General features: G+C 44.8%; 1 protein-coding gene across 1 annotated transcript in view; it reads left to right on the top strand.

Annotated features, from left to right (window-relative positions):
* Positions 1 to 19,361, top strand: part of SHM3 (serine hydroxymethyltransferase 3) — a 79,398-nt gene that overhangs the window by 17,843 nt on the left and 42,194 nt on the right. The window contains exons 3-10 of the mRNA XM_086490769.1: positions 5,681 to 5,855; positions 5,925 to 6,042; positions 6,139 to 6,251; positions 6,616 to 6,738; positions 6,862 to 6,966; positions 7,051 to 7,137; positions 7,233 to 7,340; positions 7,764 to 7,836. Of these exons, the coding sequence (XP_086346895.1) occupies positions 5,681 to 5,855; positions 5,925 to 6,042; positions 6,139 to 6,251; positions 6,616 to 6,738; positions 6,862 to 6,966; positions 7,051 to 7,137; positions 7,233 to 7,340; positions 7,764 to 7,836 (902 nt within the window). The remainder of the gene's footprint in view (positions 1 to 5,680; positions 5,856 to 5,924; positions 6,043 to 6,138; positions 6,252 to 6,615; positions 6,739 to 6,861; positions 6,967 to 7,050; positions 7,138 to 7,232; positions 7,341 to 7,763; positions 7,837 to 19,361) is intronic.

The following is a 19,361-nucleotide window of genomic DNA, read 5'->3' as shown; positions in this document are numbered from 1 at the left end:
AAATCGGCCGTGCTCTGATACGACTGTAACAGACTTGGACACTCCAAGTCGAGAAATCTACCGCGACACCACAAGAAAATACTTCAAAATAGTTCACAGTTCACAATTGATTTCACACTAGCCCCGTGGAGTTCCGTGCCTAAAGATATTGGCCCCAAAGATTGGCGCCCCTTTCGGTATTTCTTTTTGTATTTATTTGCAACTCAAAGTACAATGCGAGTAGTCGGGACTCACTCTCAGACTCTCCGTCCAGATGCTCTGAGAAGTGAGAGCCCAAAGATTCTTATAATGGTTTTACAAGGGATGCTAAAAGCAGAGCCCAAAATCTTGCTTGTAAAATTAAAGCAATTAAAAGATTCTCTCTCTCTTTCTCTTGTCAATTTGCGTAGCAAAATGCTGCAACCCAAAAGCTGTAGATGCTTTTCCTGCTGCCGCAAATTCCACTGCGATGTACGGGATGCCACGTCAATAGTTCGTACGGCAGTGCCACGTCATCATTTTCTGCAGGGTTTTTTTCTGCGGGGATTATCCATGCCTGGGTACTGTGTGTGTGTACACCACGTCACCAGTTTGTGACCCCCCCCCCCCCCCCTTCGTTTTTGGCCCCCTCTTCGTTTTTGGCTTCGCTCCTAGGCGTTCATCCAAGGGCTAGGCTTGGGCTTTTTATTAGCCACTTACTTTGTCGTGTGCCTCTAAAAAGATCTTCAGAGAGCATTTGCTGTAGAGCATTTTACAAAAATAGTGCAGGCTCTGTGCACAGACTGTCATAGAGCCAGTTTAGGGTGAAGAAAACACCACGCCTCGCGAAGCCAACCCCCTGTGGTACATTCACACCAATATCCTAGAGATTGTGAAGAGTCCAAGGCAATTCAGATCATGTATGCGACATTGCAATGCTGTGGGATGCAGAAGACAAGCACCGTCACTCGTGTAGTTCGACACTTGACGGGAATAGGTTGTACTACCAAATGTAGAGCATGCAAGAAGGTGCCTCCCAAGGTAAAAGATAAGCTAATTGCAGATAAATTCCTGCAATGGCATGAGGAAACAAAGGTAGAGGAAAACGGGCTACACAAGACGTTCTTCATGATGGCCTTCTTAGAGACCTTGGGGACACGAGATCAAACGGGAGGAAGTAGTAAGCCTAGTGCACAAGCTTATACTAGTAGGAAGAGGGCTCGTGTTATGCAAGAGGATGAGGATGATTTTCTAAGGATGATAATGATATGGTGGATGTCAGAGGGCTTGTTAGACCACCTTGCTCTCGCGTGTGCATACTCAGTCTTTGATCAAGGAGCGACAAAAGGTGGGGGAGATGGAGATTGCTTCACTCTTATTGAGTGCAACCTCTCCTTCAATGTATTGAGGTTTGACCATTGAAAAAGGATGGTGAAGGCTATTGCTCAGGTTTGTTCCACAGATAAATGGATGGGCTTAGATTACAAGAAAATGCGCACGACGATGCTGGATGAGCAGAAGGCTTTGATTGATAGGGCTTTGGTTCTAGTGAAAGTAGGTTGGAAACCGTTTGGGTGCACCATCCTTTCAGATGGCTGGAGTGACATGCGTCAATGACTCATCATCAACATCCTTGTGTCGTTTTTCCTTGGCACTTACTTTTTGCGATCCGTGGATGTAGAGAAGGCAGAGGAACATGTCACAGGTCAGTTCATATAAACGTACATTCAGAAGGCCATCATTGAGGTTGGTGTAGTGAATGTGGTATAGGTTGTTACACTGACAATGTATCAAATTGCAAGGCAATGGGTGACATGATTTAGTAGAGTTTCCCAACATAGTTTGGACCCATGTGCTGCACATTGCCTTGATTTTCTCATGGAGGGGATAGGGAAACTCCTTGGATGTTGCCTATTATATCTGATGTTACAAAGATAACCACTTTCTTCCACAAGAAGCACCAGGCACTTGCCATCTTCAAGAGCCGTAGCGAGTTGGATATGGTTCGGCCTTCAAAAACTAGGTTTGCCTATATGTATTTGGTGCTCCACCGGATCTGTAAGTTGAGGTATTTATTGATGCAAACTATGGTGGATCCCAAATGGAGAGACATGCACAATTTCAAGTAGAAGACCACTAAGTACATCTAGAGGCGTGTTCTTGATGAGAGCTTTTGGGTAGAGGTACAATCTCTCAGAGTGGCCTTGCAGCCTGTTCACGTGCTGTTGTGTGTCATGGACATGCAGGGCTCGGTACACCTGTGAACCACGATGATCGGTATCCCAGACACTCTCAGGTAGAAAAATCTAACACGCTTTCATGAAAACTCTCTCTCTCTCTCTCTCTCTCTCTCTCTCTCTCTCTCTCCACTAGAGACAATTTACTATTGCAAGATGAAGAGCCACATGCAAAGTGTGCTTCTTTATCTCAACAACTGTAAGTTTCCTTGATTGTATCATGATAATTGTTGTTAGTTGTTTATTTATAACTACACTGAGTTGGCGTGTTTTTGTATGTCTGTGTAGACAAGATGATATATTGGCTATTGTGGAGAGTCGGTGGACATTCATGAGCCCTCATATACATGGGATGGTTGCATGCCTCCATAAAACTATTCCATGATAGGGATTTGCTTGCACTGCGTGATTCATACATCTCATTGATGTTTGACGAGGATGCGCAGCTGGAGATTGATGCTGAGATGACGACCTTCATCAATAGCTTACGCCCATCCTTTATGCGACTAGTATCACTAAGACAAGAGGCTTCCAAGTTTCCTTTAAATTGGTGGCAGAGCTACGGGAGACAAGGTCTTCTACAGCTCACTGATGTGTTATGACTACTTTTGCAGGTACATACTAAGCCCTAAACCATTAGCATCTTGAGAGCTTACAACTTTGCGTTTCGCATTGTGCAATTTGTTCGGTATACAATTTCACAAGCATTGTGATTTCTAAATTGAAGGGTTACTCTGCGGGTGCTTGTGATCGCAATTGTTGTGCTTACTCACTGATCCACACCAAAATACGCAATCGACTGAGCATTGCACTATTAGAGAGGTTGGTAACCGTAGAGCCAACGTGAAGCTTGTGCAAGCGTACCACGCTTTGGGGACACCAAAGGAGAAAATCTATGGTTAATTTTTGCTCAGTGTTAACTCTTTGATTTTATTGTAGGATCGAACTCTTTGTAACACAAGTTTGGTTGGTTTTTCTATTAGCAGGCAGATCCCACACATGTGAAGATGATGCCTGATCCAACTATATGCAAGAGGAGTATTAAGAAGTCTGAGCAATGGTTACTCTCAGCACCTCCAAACGACACAGGCTGCGGTCTGGCGTTTGGTTGTAAAAGGACTCTATATCTCCCGGCCCGGACCCTTTTAGGTAATGCGGGAGGAGTGATGAAGGAGTCATTGAATATCTCCCAGCCCGGACCTTGTTAGGCTATGCGGGAGGAGTGTTCATCGGCGGCTTTATGTTTCTATGTCTTGTAACATGCATATGTGAGCATTTGTGTTGCATTGTGATGTGCCAACCACTGAATATTCCTAATTGGATGAGATTGCTTGGGTATGTAATTTTAGTGCATCAAGACACCCGTGGAAGATCAGTACGATCTGGGTGTGATGGCTAATTTTACTACGCCGGAATATCGAGAGTTCCGATCAGGGCGAAAGGAGAAGCTAACTCCTTGATCAAAAGAGCTGAAAGGAGAAGCTAACTCCTTAACAAAACGAGCAAACTGATTCTCCCTCAGAATGTCCCTCAGAAATTTTTGAGCTAACTTGAGTTGTTTTGTAGATATGCTGTAATAGCGGACGATTACTCTCTTTCAAGAAGGGGAGATGTAACAAACTGTTGACGTGTCAAAGCCTAAAGAATGGAGCCAACTTACAGATGCCGGCCGAGGGGCCTAAACCCTAAGAAGAACAAGTAGTAGAAGAAGTCCTCCCAACTTTTGGGGACCCAGTCCGATGGGGCCCCAACTGACATAAAGGAAATAAAGCAGGACCCACACACACGCACACACCAAAAATTGCGTAGCTGCTGATGACGTGGCAGATTTTCGAAAAACACGTTGGCTGATGACGTGGCATGTTGTACGGATTTTCGCGTTTTGCGCTGGCTGATGACGTGGCAAGGTGTACGGATTTTCGTGATTTACGCTTGTAGCTTTTTGGCATTGCTTTTGGACCAGAAGATTTTGAGTTTGAAGGCTTTTCATGTATAGCTGCTTTTGGGGCCTAGGGCGTTTAAATATGAGGTTAGGGCTCATTCTCTGACATGCTTCCTGGCGAAGGTGCAGAGTCTGGAGTACCGGCTTGTACTATGTTGATGCAATATAAAGAAATACCGAAAGGGGCGCCAAGGTTTGGGGCCAATACTCTCTGGGGTGGAACTCCTCCATTGCGTGTCGCGTGTGCTCTCTCTCTCTTTCAGTTCATTTGTTTTTGAAATGCTAAAAGTCTGTTCAGTCTGTTCTTTTTCTATGGTCACGTGGTGTCCGTCTTGTGACATCATTAATACGAATAATTTCTCATGCTATGTAGCATCAATGAAATTTGGTATTGTGTTTTAGGTTTGTAATATCATGGTAAGTCACTTGATTGATGTTTAATGTAGGTAGGCCTTTTCATTTAGCTATATATAGTAATTGTTTACATGTTTGTAGGCTTCGATTGTGAAATTCGCAATTTTCTATATTTTTTAGGGTTATTAACCAATAGTGCGTATTTTTATGTGCCTTAAACCTCAACCCATTAGGATTGTGTACCTTATGTACCGTATATTATGTTTGGTTCCACCTTGGGAAACCCTAGGAACACAGGTCCCGCCTCATATGAGCCTATCGGGTAGACACAAACATGTAACTGGTATGGCCAAGAGGGTACATTTACCTCAAGTACGGCTGGGGACAGCCACAAAACAATCTTCACTCCCTAATCCGCTCCCGGGAGATACTACTGGAGCCACCATTGGACAGGAAGGTGTAACTAACACACGATTCTACACTTCAGTATGGTACTGGATGGAGCCGGCGAGATCAGGCGTTTCATGCTTGTTTACCTTGACGCATATGGTTTGCATCCTTGAGCCCCTAGCCATATTGCTCCATCTTCCCTACATCACACACTATGGTTATCCTCCTATCTATTGTATACTCTAGTTAGCCAGCCCTCATGTTCGAGTGTTATTGTTAGCTTTAGCCTTGTTCTAGTCTTGTCATTATGTTTTTGCTTTTATTTTTGGGGATAACAAAGGAGATAATGCTTTTGTAATTTTGTACATGGATTTTTCTCATAGACTGAATTTGGCCTTGAGGAGTGATAACCTCTCTCTCTCTCTCTCTCTCTCTCTCTCTCTCTCTCTCTCTCTCTCTCAAGGGTCAAGAGTGGTATTTGCCTTCCATTGCACGAATAGAATGATTATATACCTCAGTGCATGGACTGACTTGACTCAAGGGAGATTACCACCGTCACAACTCTTCATAAGAAGCACCTTGGGGGCTCATTTGGTGTACCAATGAGATCCAACTCGTTGTGGGCTGCACATGGGCATCAAGGAGTTTGTTGCATCCCATAGAAGAGTCCATGTGGAATTCATATTTCATGTTTTCTCTAGTTTGTTAATCAATCTTTGGTTCTTAGTTAGTTTTCTTGAATTTGTTGATTTTGTTCCGTGTAAGTCGTATTTTATATAAAGCTGCATTGACTGATCAGGTATTATGGTGGTAATATCTACATTGATCAAAGCGAGAGGTTATGTCAACAGAGGGCATTGGAAGCCTTCCATCTTGATCCGGAAGTTTGGGGTGTTAATGTTCAGCCACTTTCAGGATCTCCTGCCAATTTTGCTGTGTATACTGCATTGCTCCAGCCACACGATAGGATCATGGTAGTGCAGGCTCAATTCAGCTAGTAATAAGCCCGTTTTTAGTATGATCTGAGGTGCTTTAATACACAGGGACTTGATCTCCCTCACGGTGGCCATCTGTCTCATGGTTTTATGACACCAAAAAGACGTGTTTCTGCGACTTCGGTTTATTTTGAGTCAATGCCCTATCGCCTTGATGAAGAAACAGGTATTTTTATCTCGTTAAATGCATTTTTGGGAAATCATTTTGAGTTATTCTTTTAAAAAAGACGAAGCCTTCCCTTAATTTTGGTCTTCTTGTCAGGGCTTGTTGATTACAAAATGCTAGAAAAGACTGCTGCTTTGTTCAGACCAAAGCTTCTTATAGCTGGTGCAAGTGCATATCCTCGTGATTTTGACTACCCTCAAATGCGAAAGGTGTTGTATTCAGAACCTGCATTGCCTGTTTCTTTCTACATGTAATCTTTGGAGCTTATTTTGAGATGTCTCAGATACTAGCTTTTCCTATTAGTGGTGATGGCAGAAGCTCATCCAGAAAATGTTTTTGAGAGTTTGCGTGCATTATAACAGACATATCAGATACCTCTTATACATTTGTGTGTTTGCTTATGCATGCATAGATGTGTTCCTTTTGTATTTCCGATCATGTGGCTGACAAATGAGGGTGGGCTTTGATTAGGACTGAAGATCTTCTTTTCTGGTAGTCTTCTACGTCAATTGGAAGGATGTGTGTGTTTAATCAAAGGTTCAATTTGGATAATGGATAATAATACAATTTCAGATAGCAGATTCTGTGGGGGCCTTTCTAATGATGGACATGGCCCATATCAGTGGTCTTGTAGCTGCTGGGGTTGTCAGCAATCCCTTCGAGTACTGTGACATTGTCACCACAACGACTCACAAGGTTTGGTTTGTTGCATTTGATGTGAGCAACGGCCTTTTGCAACTTTGGCAATTGGTTAAGCCTGGTTGTGACTCACATCCGTTCAACATGTAATTGCCTTCCTGGCATTTTTTTGAGAGACAGTCATTGAGAGGGCCTCGGGGAGGCATGATTTTCTTCAAGAAGGACACAGTTTTAGGTGTGGATCTAGAGACATCTGTCAACAATGCAGTGTTTCCAGGGTTGCAGGTAGTCTTTGTTCTTTGTTCTTGATTATCCTTTCTGCAGAACTAATTTTGGCTCCTGCCATCCTAATCCTTGCCACATGCGCAGGGTGGACCCCACAATCACACGATTGCGGGTCTGGCTGTCTGCTTGAGGCAGGCATCTACACTTGAATTTAAGGCTTATCAGCAACAGGTGCTTTGGTTATCTCCTCCTTCATGTCCAGAATTTTGGCTTATTAGTAGTAGTTTGAGTCTCATTACTTTTTCTTAGCTGCTTGTTCAACTTAGGTGGTTGCTAATTGTCAAGCCTTGGCAAGAAGGCTGATGGAGTTGGGCTACACTCTTGTATCGGGGGGGACTGACAATCATCTTGTCTTGGTTGATTTGAGGCCATTGGTGAGTCATTGAGATGTTTTGGTGGATGGTGAATGGCAAAAGATCCATTGTTTAGCCTTACAATTTGGATGCTTGATCGAGGTAAAGCTAATATGTAGCAGCCTTAAATCTGGATGCTTGATCGAGGTACAGCTAATATGTAGCCTATGTATATATCCTATGCCTTAGGATGGTTTCATAGCATTGTCCAGGGGGACTTTCTTAGGAAAATCTATAGTCAATTTCGTGTGGGAGTTATCCCTTGTTGTTTGCATTTAAGGATTAGCAATAAGTTCAGCATGTCATAAGCGCATCTTATCTAATAATGATGATCTGAAGGGGACTTTCTTAAGAAAAGCTATAGTCAATTTCTTGTGAGAATGGACTCCTTGTTGGTTGATTATGTTACAAGTGCGCGTAAGTTAACTTATGATGATTTGGCAGGGAATAGATGGTGCTCGTGTAGAGAAGGTTTTGGACCTTGCTTCAATAACATTGAACAAAAATTCAGTACCTGGTGAGAAATATACTCCTCTTGAGGATTTAGTAGCAGTTGCTATGATTTGCTTGCCCACATTGTGCTAGTAAGTAGAGATTATGTGCTAGAACAAGCAGATAAATGAAGATGGATCCTCAGACGATGGTAAACAGATGTTTTCTACAGTTAGATTCAGTCATCGCATGCATTTTGATCTTTAATGGTGTGTATTCACCATCGACTCTGTTTTTTTTGTATGAATTCTTTCTATATTGGGGTGTATATACACGTGTAGATATTTTTGTATGTACGGCAAGCTATCAAAGAGAAGAGTCCTCAGCTTAGGGTAGGTCCTATGCACCACCCATACCCTCCACCCACTATTGAAAAACATTGAAAAGATGTCTTTTATAAAGCAAACATTGCTGGATGCTAGGTACGTGGCGAGCCAATACAACAGGCATTGGCTTGCCCATCAATGACCATAGTTTTGACTTTGTTGTTCTTTAATTGGAGTTTCCTAGCCCTAGAATTAACGAACACACTACTCTTGTGGTGCTTAAGAATCCCCAGGAGCACATCACACCTCTCAAGTGGCATGATATGGAAGTACCTTGTCAATGCTTGCAAATTATAGGCGTTACATCATTTTCAGGTGCATCCATTTGTGGTGCATGTCTTCGGGCTTAACTTCCAAACGAGCCACTATCTTTGTAGAAATGAAATTGGCCTTGGCTTTTTTGTCAAAGAAAATCGAAGCTTCCTGATACTGTACCTTACCCCACACTCTTAGAGCTTAGTACTCTCATCTTTGTGGTCCTTGGGAGTTCCCATGAAATCCACTACTAGTCTTGCTTTCGTCTTCCTTATTCGCTGCTCTCTCTTTTTCGGCTTTCGATGTTCTTGGCTTGTCTTTAGGACTGTCCTCTTTGTTAGGACACTTAGCCAAAATGTGCCCAAACTACACCACACCCATAGCACTTTCCTTGCTTAAAGAACTGTGCCTTCTGCTCAACAGGCAACAGTTTGCTACGTCGTCACAAAGCGATGACGTGGCATTATCAATGGGAAGAGAAATGGTTGAGTGGACAAGAAAAACTTAACCAATCAAACTTAAAGAACTCATGGAGCACCGGCCGAGAGGCCTAAAACCTAAAATCATAAATGCTGGACCTTTGGAAGAGATCGTAAATTGCGCTGACATGCTCACATGGCAGTCTGTATGGATGGTGATGTGGCAAGATTGTACGGATTTCCGGATTTTGTGCTGCTATGCTGATGTGGCAGGCTGTACGGGTTTTCGTAATTTGCGTTGGGCAGATTTTATGCAAGCTTTTGAGAGCAGATGCGTTTGGGGTTCAGTGCTTTTGAATTGATTTCTTTTGGGGCTTTGCTTTTGGGCATCCCTTGTAAGAATAAAAGAGCCCTTGGGTCCTCACTCTTCACGGCAGCTGGACGAGTTTTGAGAGCAGAGGACCCTCGGGAGTTGTACCTTGATGTGATTAACAATAAAGAAATACCGAAAGGGACGCCAATCTTTGGGGCCAGTGCTTCTGGGCGTGAAACTCCCTCGTGCCGTGTCCACTCTATCTCTCCCTCTCTCTATTAAAGTTCAGTGATTTTGAAGTTACTGTTCGTGTGTTGCTATTGATATCTCACTTTGAGTGTCCAAGCCTATTACAGTGGTGTCAGAGCTCAAAAAGATTCGTCCTCTACGGAGGATCCGATCCCTTTTGTAGCACACGCAGGTTCTCGAGGAGAATTTCAAGTTTCTTTTGTTTGATAAAGAATCTTCGTGTCCAGACCTCGAACTTATTAGCCAGTCCCACCCTCCGTCCATCGCGCATCAGGCGCGCTTCCGTCTTCATTGCTCTGTTTTAAAGGGCATAAGCCACAAAGAACCCAAGAGTACATATGGGTTTTCACGGAGAATCTGATAGAGATAACATCTCTCAAGGGGGAGGCGAAGAAAAGTTGAAATCAAGCGCGGGAACTGAAGAAAACAATGAAGAATTAGGCAAATTTTCGGTAGGAAAGTTTGCGAGAGTGGAATACACATTAGGTTGAGATGTGCGAAAAGATTGATGAAGTACTCCAAAGACCCGAGATTTGAGAAACACCTGAACAATTACCCGATAGATGAGATTCGCTCTAGATGGCGTGAGGCCATTGATTCTCCTCTCAAGTCGGGAAGGAAGTTCAAAGGACAGACGAGTACAGAAAATGTGTGTACAGCGGCAGGGGGAGAGAGAAAGAGACAATGGCACACAGAGAGAGAGAGAGAGAGAGAGAGAGAGAGAGAGAGAGAGAGAGAGAGAGAGAGAGAGAGAGAGAGAGAGAGAGAGAGAGAGAGAGATGAAATGATATATTAACGTCTACAAAAGGCCAAAATGACCTATGAGACCAACTGATTACAATGATGAGTCTAGTACCAAGTCTGGGTACAAACAAAGAAAACTACAAACTAAACACTGAGATAGGAGTGCTACCGACTCCTATGGGTGGCTGGTAGGCTGAGCAATGGTATCATGCCACATAGGTACAAAGTGTCACCATGATATAATATAGCAGTAGTAGAAGCCTACCCTGATCGACACTCAGGGTGCCGTGCTAGAATCCTGTGAATCCTATGCCGCATTCTCTGCCGGTGTTGCGTGGCTCCCCTCCTCAGTCGCGGTCGTCTCGATCTCCCCAACTCTATAGCTCGGTCAATGAGAGTACTGCTTGTGTGTATGGGTGGGAACCGAGCTCTGTGATGGTGGTGTCCCCTCTGCCTCTGTGGTACTCAGACTGAAGAAATCTGAGATGCGTCTTTAGGGCTGTCTCTGTCTATGCCCTCTCAAAGAGAGTCTCTATGTCTCTGTATCTCAAGTAGAAATAATCCAAGACATCTCTGATCCTGATATCTCATGACTCTATCTAACGAGTCAAAACCATCTCTGAATAAACAATGAAAGCGTCCCCGTATCTCATAGTAGACTGTGCAATGACATATGTAGTGAAACTTTGTCTCTGGCTCTGCATGGCATAACTGACATATCCTACTGTTTGCTGGTATGCCTCTGAATCCACCTGTCTCAATCTCAAGCTGGTGTGAAGATGTGCGAATCTGGCCTATGGCACATCGTAACCCATGAGATAGATGTGTGTCCATGTAGCTGGGCCGTGTGACAAATCCCTGGTCGTGAGTTGGAGAAGATGCTCTCTATAGAAAGCCCTCTTCGTACCCAACTCCAGTGATGGCTCTATCCATGTACTCCTGCTATCAAGATGGATAAGATCCTGCCGAATCAGTCTAGTAATCTCCATCCGTGTAAGAGCCAAGGATGGTGCATCAAGAGAATACTGGAACGGGGGCAGCCTGTCCATGCTGAAACGATGCCTCTGAAACCATGAGCTCATCTGTGCATACCAACATGATGTATCTCCGTGTAATGCCAACTGTCTTGATGACTCAAGAGCAAGTCTAGCATACCTGTCCCTTGTGGTGTCCCATAAGCTGTGTAAAAATGATACTGATCTAGTGAGTGCCTCAACCTCCATAGGTGGGGCAGCCAGCTCCGCTTGAATGATGTCATGTGGAACTGGGGCCTTGGCTCTAATCAGCCTAGAAATCATAGATATCAAGGGCCTCTCAATATTACTCCATCCAGCACTGTCAACAGACGGCCCCCAAACCTGAACCCCGTAGTGCATAACTGAAGCGACCAAAGTGTCAAAAAGCCAGAGCTTTGTTCGAGGTTCCTGGAACTGAACCTGTGAACAAATCCTCTCTAAACCGCCTAGGGCTGCATAGGCACGAGTCAAGCTAGTGTCTGCTGCCACTTTCAATGTGAACCTCGGACCACTAAAGACCACCCCAAGATATGTGTATGCATCAGTGTACTCCATACTGTCTTGACCATATGTGAATGTAGGTGCTGATCTCCTAACCCACTGTGGCGTGGTATTAAATACCATGACCTTGGTTTTACCAAGGTTGACAGACAATCCACTATCCCCTGCAAAATTATGCAATGCGTCCAAATGTCTCTGCATACCCCCTGGTGAGTCTGATATCAACACGATATCGTCAGCATACAATAAAAGAGGAATCCATGTTCCTGCAAGCTGAGCACCTCTATCTCCTCCTCTGTCAATATAATCAGAGACCTCATCAACATACATACCAAATAAAGTAGAGGACAATGGGCATCCCTGTTTCACTCCGATAGTGGAGTGAACTATGTCAGATATCCCCTCTGATGTGCGTACATGACCCATCACTGAACTGTACAATGCCATAATCCCCCATGTCAGCTCTGTGGGTACCCCCAATTCTATAAGTCGGCGCATCAATCTGGCCCTCGGTACTGTGTCAAAAGCTTTGCGGAAGTCCACAAAGCTGCAATATATCCGTCTACCATGTGCTCGACCCTCCTCGATGATAGCTCTGAGTGTAAAGACATGATCCAGTGTGGAGAAACCCCTCCTGAAACCAGCCTGCCCGGGTGCCCGTAATCCCATAACCTCTGCCCAACTGCTCAACCTATGCTCAAGGATGGATGCATACAACCGTGCCAATGTGTGTCCTACCATAATAGTACGGTAATTCCCCGGCACTGTGGGGTCTCCTGTCTTGAAGATAGGTACAATAGTAGATAATCTCCAAGACCTAGGAAATCCCTCACACATGACACGGTTGAATAACCGTGCAAGCATCTCTGCCAACAATTCCCCAGCATGTATAATGTGCTCTGCTACCAAACCCTCATGATCCTGTGCCCGTCTGGTCTTCATCCTATCAATGGCCTCCTTTACCATCTCAGTGGTAAAGAAGGTGCTCGTATCCGGACATGGCTGTGGTGGATCTGGTAGTGGTGGCTGTCCAGGTACAGTGTATAAAGATGCTGCATACTACCCCCATATCTCTGTAGAAGTAATCACTGGTGGGGGAGACTGCTCATGGAATAGACGCCAAGCCTCTCCTGAACCTCTACTAAGGAAGAGCTGATATAAATCTTGCTCCATTTGGACCAAGAAAGCTCGCTTCTTCCGTCGCACTAGTCGTCGTGTAGCAATACGAGACTGTCTATAGGTGATCACTCCCAATGCAAGCTCCCGCTATATCTGAGCTCTCCTTTGTCGCCACTCCTCATCATACCAGCTGTTTTGCGGCATGTGCCCAGAACGACGTCTCTTACCAGGCTGAGTGTGTGGGTATGTCTCTGTCGCTGCCCCATGTAATGTCACTGTCAGCATAGATGTGATCTCCTCCGCTGTGTTGCTAATTGGACTATTCTTTTTCTTTTGATGATTAATTTCTTTTTCTAGGATATTTTATTGTGTACACTAAGAACTGTTAAAAGATTGTAGCTATAAGAAGTACCATCAAGAACGGACAACTCTGATGTGTCACTTGATGGGTGACGGTAAACATCGCGAAGGAGTTTCCGTAAGTTCGGTGGAAAGGGCCGGGTTACGAGTGCCCTTGATGCGTCACATGATGGGTGACGGGTGCATCAGTAAGGGGGCATTCCGTAGGCTAAGGAGGAAATCCGAACTGAGTAAGAAAATACGCGTAAGAACGCAAGCACAAGAATAAAGATGGGTTGAATGAAGCTTTTTTACGAAAAGCAGGAACATTCGCGGGAGGGCAGATGCTTTCCTGCGAGGAGTCTGTGTCTGCATTGCATCTGTGTCCGTGTTCTGCACCCGGGGACGCCTGGAATGTGTTCGTGTAGCATTATTTTCACTAACTAAGTGAGTTTTTAAAGTTTGAACAGGTTAACACTTTATTTTATTAAGTGGCCGGTCACTTTTAAGTGACCAGCCCTCTTATAATAAAATAAAGCAAGGCTCTCTAAAAAAACACAGCGCTAATAAGCTACGTAGGCCAGATTTAGCTCTCTCTCTCTCTCTCTCTCTCTCTCTCTCTCTCTCTCCTCTCTCAAAAAGCGGCAGATTCAGCGATCTCTCTCTCCTCTCTCTAGGGGCGCCAGGGTTCTGTTTTTTCGGCTCCTATTCCTGCCGGGTGCAAGGGCCTATAAAAGGGCAGCAAGTGTTCCAGTTTTAGACACGCCAGAAGCAGCAGAAGGAGCTAGCGCTGGGATTCTGAAGCAAGGGTTGGCGACGGAAATTGCAAGTGTTCATGTGATGACTTAGTACGGAGGTCGTTTTCCGAGCAAGGAGGGACAGGTATAAGGTGTTGATACGCATTGAGAATTATTGCTTTGTGTGGTTTGTTTTGCAGGAATCTCCCGTCTTACGGGAAAGCCCCTCACGGGAAGTACGGCTTCACGCCTAAGTCCCTTACGGGAGAGTACGGCTTCGCGCTTAAGTCCCTTACGGGAAGGAACGGCCTTGTGCCCAAGCCCTTTACGGGAAAGCACGACCTTCGCGTCTAAGATTACAGAACGGAGGGGTTTCCTCGGGTTCTCGTGCTTGTATAAGAAATCTCCCTGAATAAAGAATACTCTTGACGGGGGGGGGGGACCAGCTCATCTTTTGGTCCCCAATACTGTGTCGACCTTCTCCCTTCTCTCACTTTTGCAAAGTATTTTATTTTTCAGATTTCTAAGGGCTCGTGTACGCTCCCGTTTTGTGACAGTGGTATCAGAGCTCGGACTCCTCTCTTTCTCTGCAAAGAAGGACGATTCCGGGAAGAACGGGAAGAACCATGTCGGGCCAAGGGAGAAGCGTTGAAGAGGAGCTTCAACAAGTGCAAGCTCAGCTTGCGGATTTGCAACAAATCTTACTATTTCTAGAAGACCAAAAGCTCTTGGGCGGAATGAAGAAAACGAATGGAACCGATGCAGCCGAGCATCCAGACCACACTGTTGGCGTGAGACCAGAGGAGGAAAGAGAAGAAGAATGTGCCGAGGTGCACAAAGGATCTTCGGATCGGAATGAACGGCCTACTCCAAGGAAAGGCCAAGAAAAAGCGCTCTCTTTGCTAGACGAGAGCAAGGACATCTCTATCTCATCTCCATCCTACTCTCCTGATTATACTTCTACTTCTCGATCATCTCGTCAGAAGAAGGAAGCCGCTACTACTACTACCCTACATCAACCTAAAGATAAGCCTCGATTCAAGAAGCATGGTCGCAAGTCTCAACATCGCATGAGAGTCTTCAAATCGGGCGACAAGGACATCAAGTTCGAAACCTACAACGGACGGAGAGACATCTCCAAAGCACTGTCCTTCATCAGACAGTTTGAAGTCGCCTTTACCAATCGGCACTTCACAGAAAGATCCAAATTACGCCATGTGGGGATGCACCTCAAGGAAACGGCAAGTAATTGGTGGTTATCCAAGATTCTGGAAGGTTCTCAGGCCAGAACTTGGGAGAGCTTCAAATCTGAATTTTATGAACAATTTCTTCCGCCTGACTTCGAGCAGGACATACGGAAGGAATGGGGCTGGCTTGCCTAGAAGGAACATGAAAGAGTATTGACCTATGTGGACAAGTATTGGTCGGTTCTTCTGAAGGTCACTCCCTTCATGAAGATTGCCGACGAGGAAAAGAAACGAAAGTTCGAAGCCGGTCTCCAACCACAGCTTCGAAAGAGTATGAAAGTGTATCCGCATGATACTCTTTAGAGGATGATGGAGTCAGCAATCATTGATGAGGATTTGCACTCAACTGGGATGCCCAGAAAAATGGAGCATAGCGCTTACCGTGCAAGTCAAAGAGGGGTCTATGATGACCAAGGGGGCCAAAGAAGAAAACGTCCTCCATCTAGGGACTATGATCATTCTAAGAAGCCAGAGGGCAATGGCAAGCGAACTAAGTATCTTTCTCCTACTCAACTTCAAACTTTCAGAGAGGAAGGAAGATGCTTCTACTGTGGCGAGAAAGGACATATGAAACCGGATTGCCCGCTAAAGAAGCAACGGCAAGAACAAGCCTCTACGAGGCAAGAGAAAGCAAGGAAGGAACCCGCGCCACCAAGCTCGAACTCAATTCCAGATGTTCAAGGAAACACAGAAACGGAGAAAGGGAAGCGTCAGCTTCTGAAGGGCTCGGGGTCTTTGAACAACCAGCGAGTATTGATTCTTTATGATCCAGGATCCACGGATAACTTCATCTCCCTGGATACTGCAGAACGTTTGTGCCTCACACCGGCTCAGCTTGGCACACCGGTTACATCCGGATCGGCATTCGAGGGGTTGACAACCAATGCAACTCCCGTGCAAGGACAACTCAATCTTCGGATTGGCGAGTACAAGGACCGCGAATCATTTTTGATGGCACCCGTCGAGGGATGTTATATCATCTTGGGTATGACATGGCACTTCCACATGACACCTATTCCCGATTATGTGGAAAAGACCCTCACTTTTGATCATGGGGGTAAGAAAATAAAGATTCATGCTGATGTAGGAGATTGGCAGTTCCCAATTGTAAGCCATATCTCCATTAAGAAAGAAATGAAGAAGTGTGTTTCTGCTTACTTGATTTTTGCACATGAGAAGGATAAAACTAGTGGGGACTCTCTCTCTAGTCTGGAAATTAAGCGTTTTCAATTTATTGAAAAGTACAAAGATTGTTTCACGGAAACACTTCCTGATGAACTCCCTCCGGTACGCCCGGAAGATCACCGCATAGATCTCATACCGGGTAGCTTGCCTCCCAATCAACCCCCTTATCGGGCGAGTCTTGCTCAGCAAGAGGAAATTTTGAAGCAAGTCAACGAGCTTCTAGAGAAAGGGTTAGTACGGACAAGTGCTTCACCCTACTGCTCTCCAGTTCTACTGGTGCAGAAGAAAGATGGCACGTTTCGAATGTGCATAGACTATAGGTCTTTAAACAAGATCACGGTCAAGAATCGCTTTCCGATCCCTCGGATTGATGATATACTTGATAAGTTGCAGGGTGCAAGTGTCTTTAGTCGCATAGACTTAAAGAGTGGGTATCATCAGATACGGATCGCCCCTGAGGATGTCCATAAGACTGCTTTCCGCACAACCTTTGGACTATATGAATTTTTGGTAATGCCTTTCGGCTTGACCAATGCTCCTGCGACGTTCAATCGCATGATGGACCGCATTTTCAGCCTGTATCGAGCTTTTACGGGAGTATTCTTTGACGACATACTCATCTTCTCTAAGTCAGAAGAGGAACATCGGAAGCACTTGGACCTAGTGTTTCAAGAATTGCGAAAGCATGAGTTGCATGTGAATGCGAAGAAGAGCGAGTTCTTTCTCTCAGAGATACACTATCTCGGCCATATAGTCTCTCACAATGAAGTGAGTATGGAAATTGCCAAGATCCGAGTGGTAGAAGATTGGCCTATTCCCACTACGGTACATGATGTACGTAGTTTCTTGGGATTATGTTCGTATTATCGAAGGTTTGTCCGAGGATTTGCTCATGTAGCAGGACCACTTCATGACTTGACAAAGAAGAAGATTCCTTTCAGATGGGGATCGAGACAACAAGGAGCTTTTGATCGGCTCAAGTACTTGCTAAGCCATGGAACTATTTTGATAGTGCTGACTTAAGGAAACCATTTGAGGTTCACTGTGATGCTTCAGGCGATTGCATTGGAGCAGTGTTAAACCAAGAAGGCCATGCAGTGGCCTACGAAAGCAGACGGCTTAAGGATGCAGAGTTGCATGCATCAATCTACGAAAAGGAACTCACGGCTGTGATTCACGCCTTATCCAACTTGAAACACTATCTTCTAGGAGCGGATTTTGTGATCAAGACTGATCACCAGAGTTTGCGGTATTTTCTTACGCAAAGGAAACTATCTGAGAAGCAGATAAGATGGGCAAACTTTTTGTCTATGTTTCACTTCCAGATCCTTCACACGGCTGGGAGTAAGAATGTGGTCGCGGACGCATTGTCTAGGCGGCCAAGGGTGAACGCTATCACTTCGGTGTATCACCAAGAATTAGAAGCACTACCAGATTTGTATCCGAATGATCCAGATTTCTCCACCATTTGGGGAAAGCTACATCGTGGAGAGAATGAGTTTCCCTATTCCATTCGGGACGGTTATCTCTACCACCATCAGGCCATATGTGTGGCGGAACCATTAAGAAAGAAGATCATGGATGAAGCACACGCTTCGCCTTATGCGGGTCATCGGGGTATTCTCCCTACGACCTTAGCAATGGAAAGATATTTCTTTTGGCCTAGCCTTAAAGCAGACATTGATAAATATGTCAGGGAATGCTTGGTTTGCCAAAAAGTGAAGTATGATCGGCATAAGACGCCTGGGTTGCTACAACCATTGCTTGTGCCTAATGAACCTTGGGAAAGTATTGCCATGGACTTTATCATGGACCTCCCTAGAACTCAGACTAGAAATGACGCGATCTGGACCATTGTGGACAGGTTTAGCAAGCAAGCACACTTCATACCAGTCAAGAAAATGATCAAAGCAGATCATATGGCTAGGGTCTTTCTGGCACAGATCTTTAAGCATCATGGAATGCCCAAGTCTATTGTGAGTGATTGAGATCCTCGCATGACAGGAAATTTTTGGCGTGCCTTGATGGATAATCTTGGTACGAAGTTGAATTTTTCATCTGCCTACCATCCTCAAACGGACGGGCAAAGTGAGATAGTCAATTCCACAGTATTGGATATGTTAAAAGCTTGTGTGTCAGACAGGCAATCTGACTGGGAGAAATATTTGCCTCTTGTCGAGTATGCGTATAACAATACCATACACTCATCGACGGGGAAAGCACCTTTTGAGATTCTCTATGGTAAGCCTTTGCTTCCACCAATCCTTTTAACTGAGGATAAGATCTTTGCAGCAGATGAATTTGTCCGGGATTTGGACACAGCCTATGGGCAAGTTAGGAGAGCTATTCTACACTCTCACGAAAAGTATAAGAAAGCTGCAGACAAGCACAGGAGGAATCTAGACTTAACAGTTGGACAGTTAGTCTTACTCAAGTTTGAGAAGGCAAGACTTAAGAAACAAGCGTCTCATAAGGGGAAGGTGGTAAAACTTTCTATCCGTCATTATGGGCCGTTTAAGATCACTAAGCAAGTGAATGATGTCACATTCCGATTAGAGCTACCGCCTAATTGGAGAATCCATAATGCTTTCCATGTCAGTTTACTCCGGTCGTATGTGGGACCGCCTCCGAGCCAGCATAGTGCTGAGGAACCTCCTGAGGTTGAGGAAACAGAAGAAATACTCCAACCGGAGCAGATAGTAAGTCATCAGGAACGGCCTCTCAAGTGCGGAAAAATAACACGGAAGTATTTGGTTAAGTTTAAGAACTATTCGAATCTAGATGCTCAGTGGATGACGCAGGAGGAGTTAGCACCTTATCCCGAGATACTGGAGGTATATGTCCAAGCACTACAGTTGAGGTCAACTCTTTAGAAGCCAGAGGGATGTTGCTAATTGGACTATTCTTTTTCTTTTAATGATTAATTTCTTTTTCTAGGATATTTTATTGTGTACACTAAGAACTGTTAAAAGATTGTAGCTATAAGAAGTACCATCAAGAACGGACAACTCTGATGTGTCACTTGATGGGTGACGGTAAACATCGCGAAGGAGTTTTTGTAAGTTCGGTGGAAAGAGCCGGGTTACGAGTGCCCCCGATG

The sequence above is a fragment of the Adiantum capillus-veneris genome, chromosome 19, assembly GCF_014529385.1.
Source record: "Adiantum capillus-veneris isolate H3 chromosome 19, ASM1452938v2, whole genome shotgun sequence".
Classification (NCBI taxonomy): Eukaryota; Viridiplantae; Streptophyta; class Polypodiopsida; order Polypodiales; family Pteridaceae; genus Adiantum; species Adiantum capillus-veneris.
This window is presented reverse-complemented; position numbering and strand designations above follow the sequence as displayed.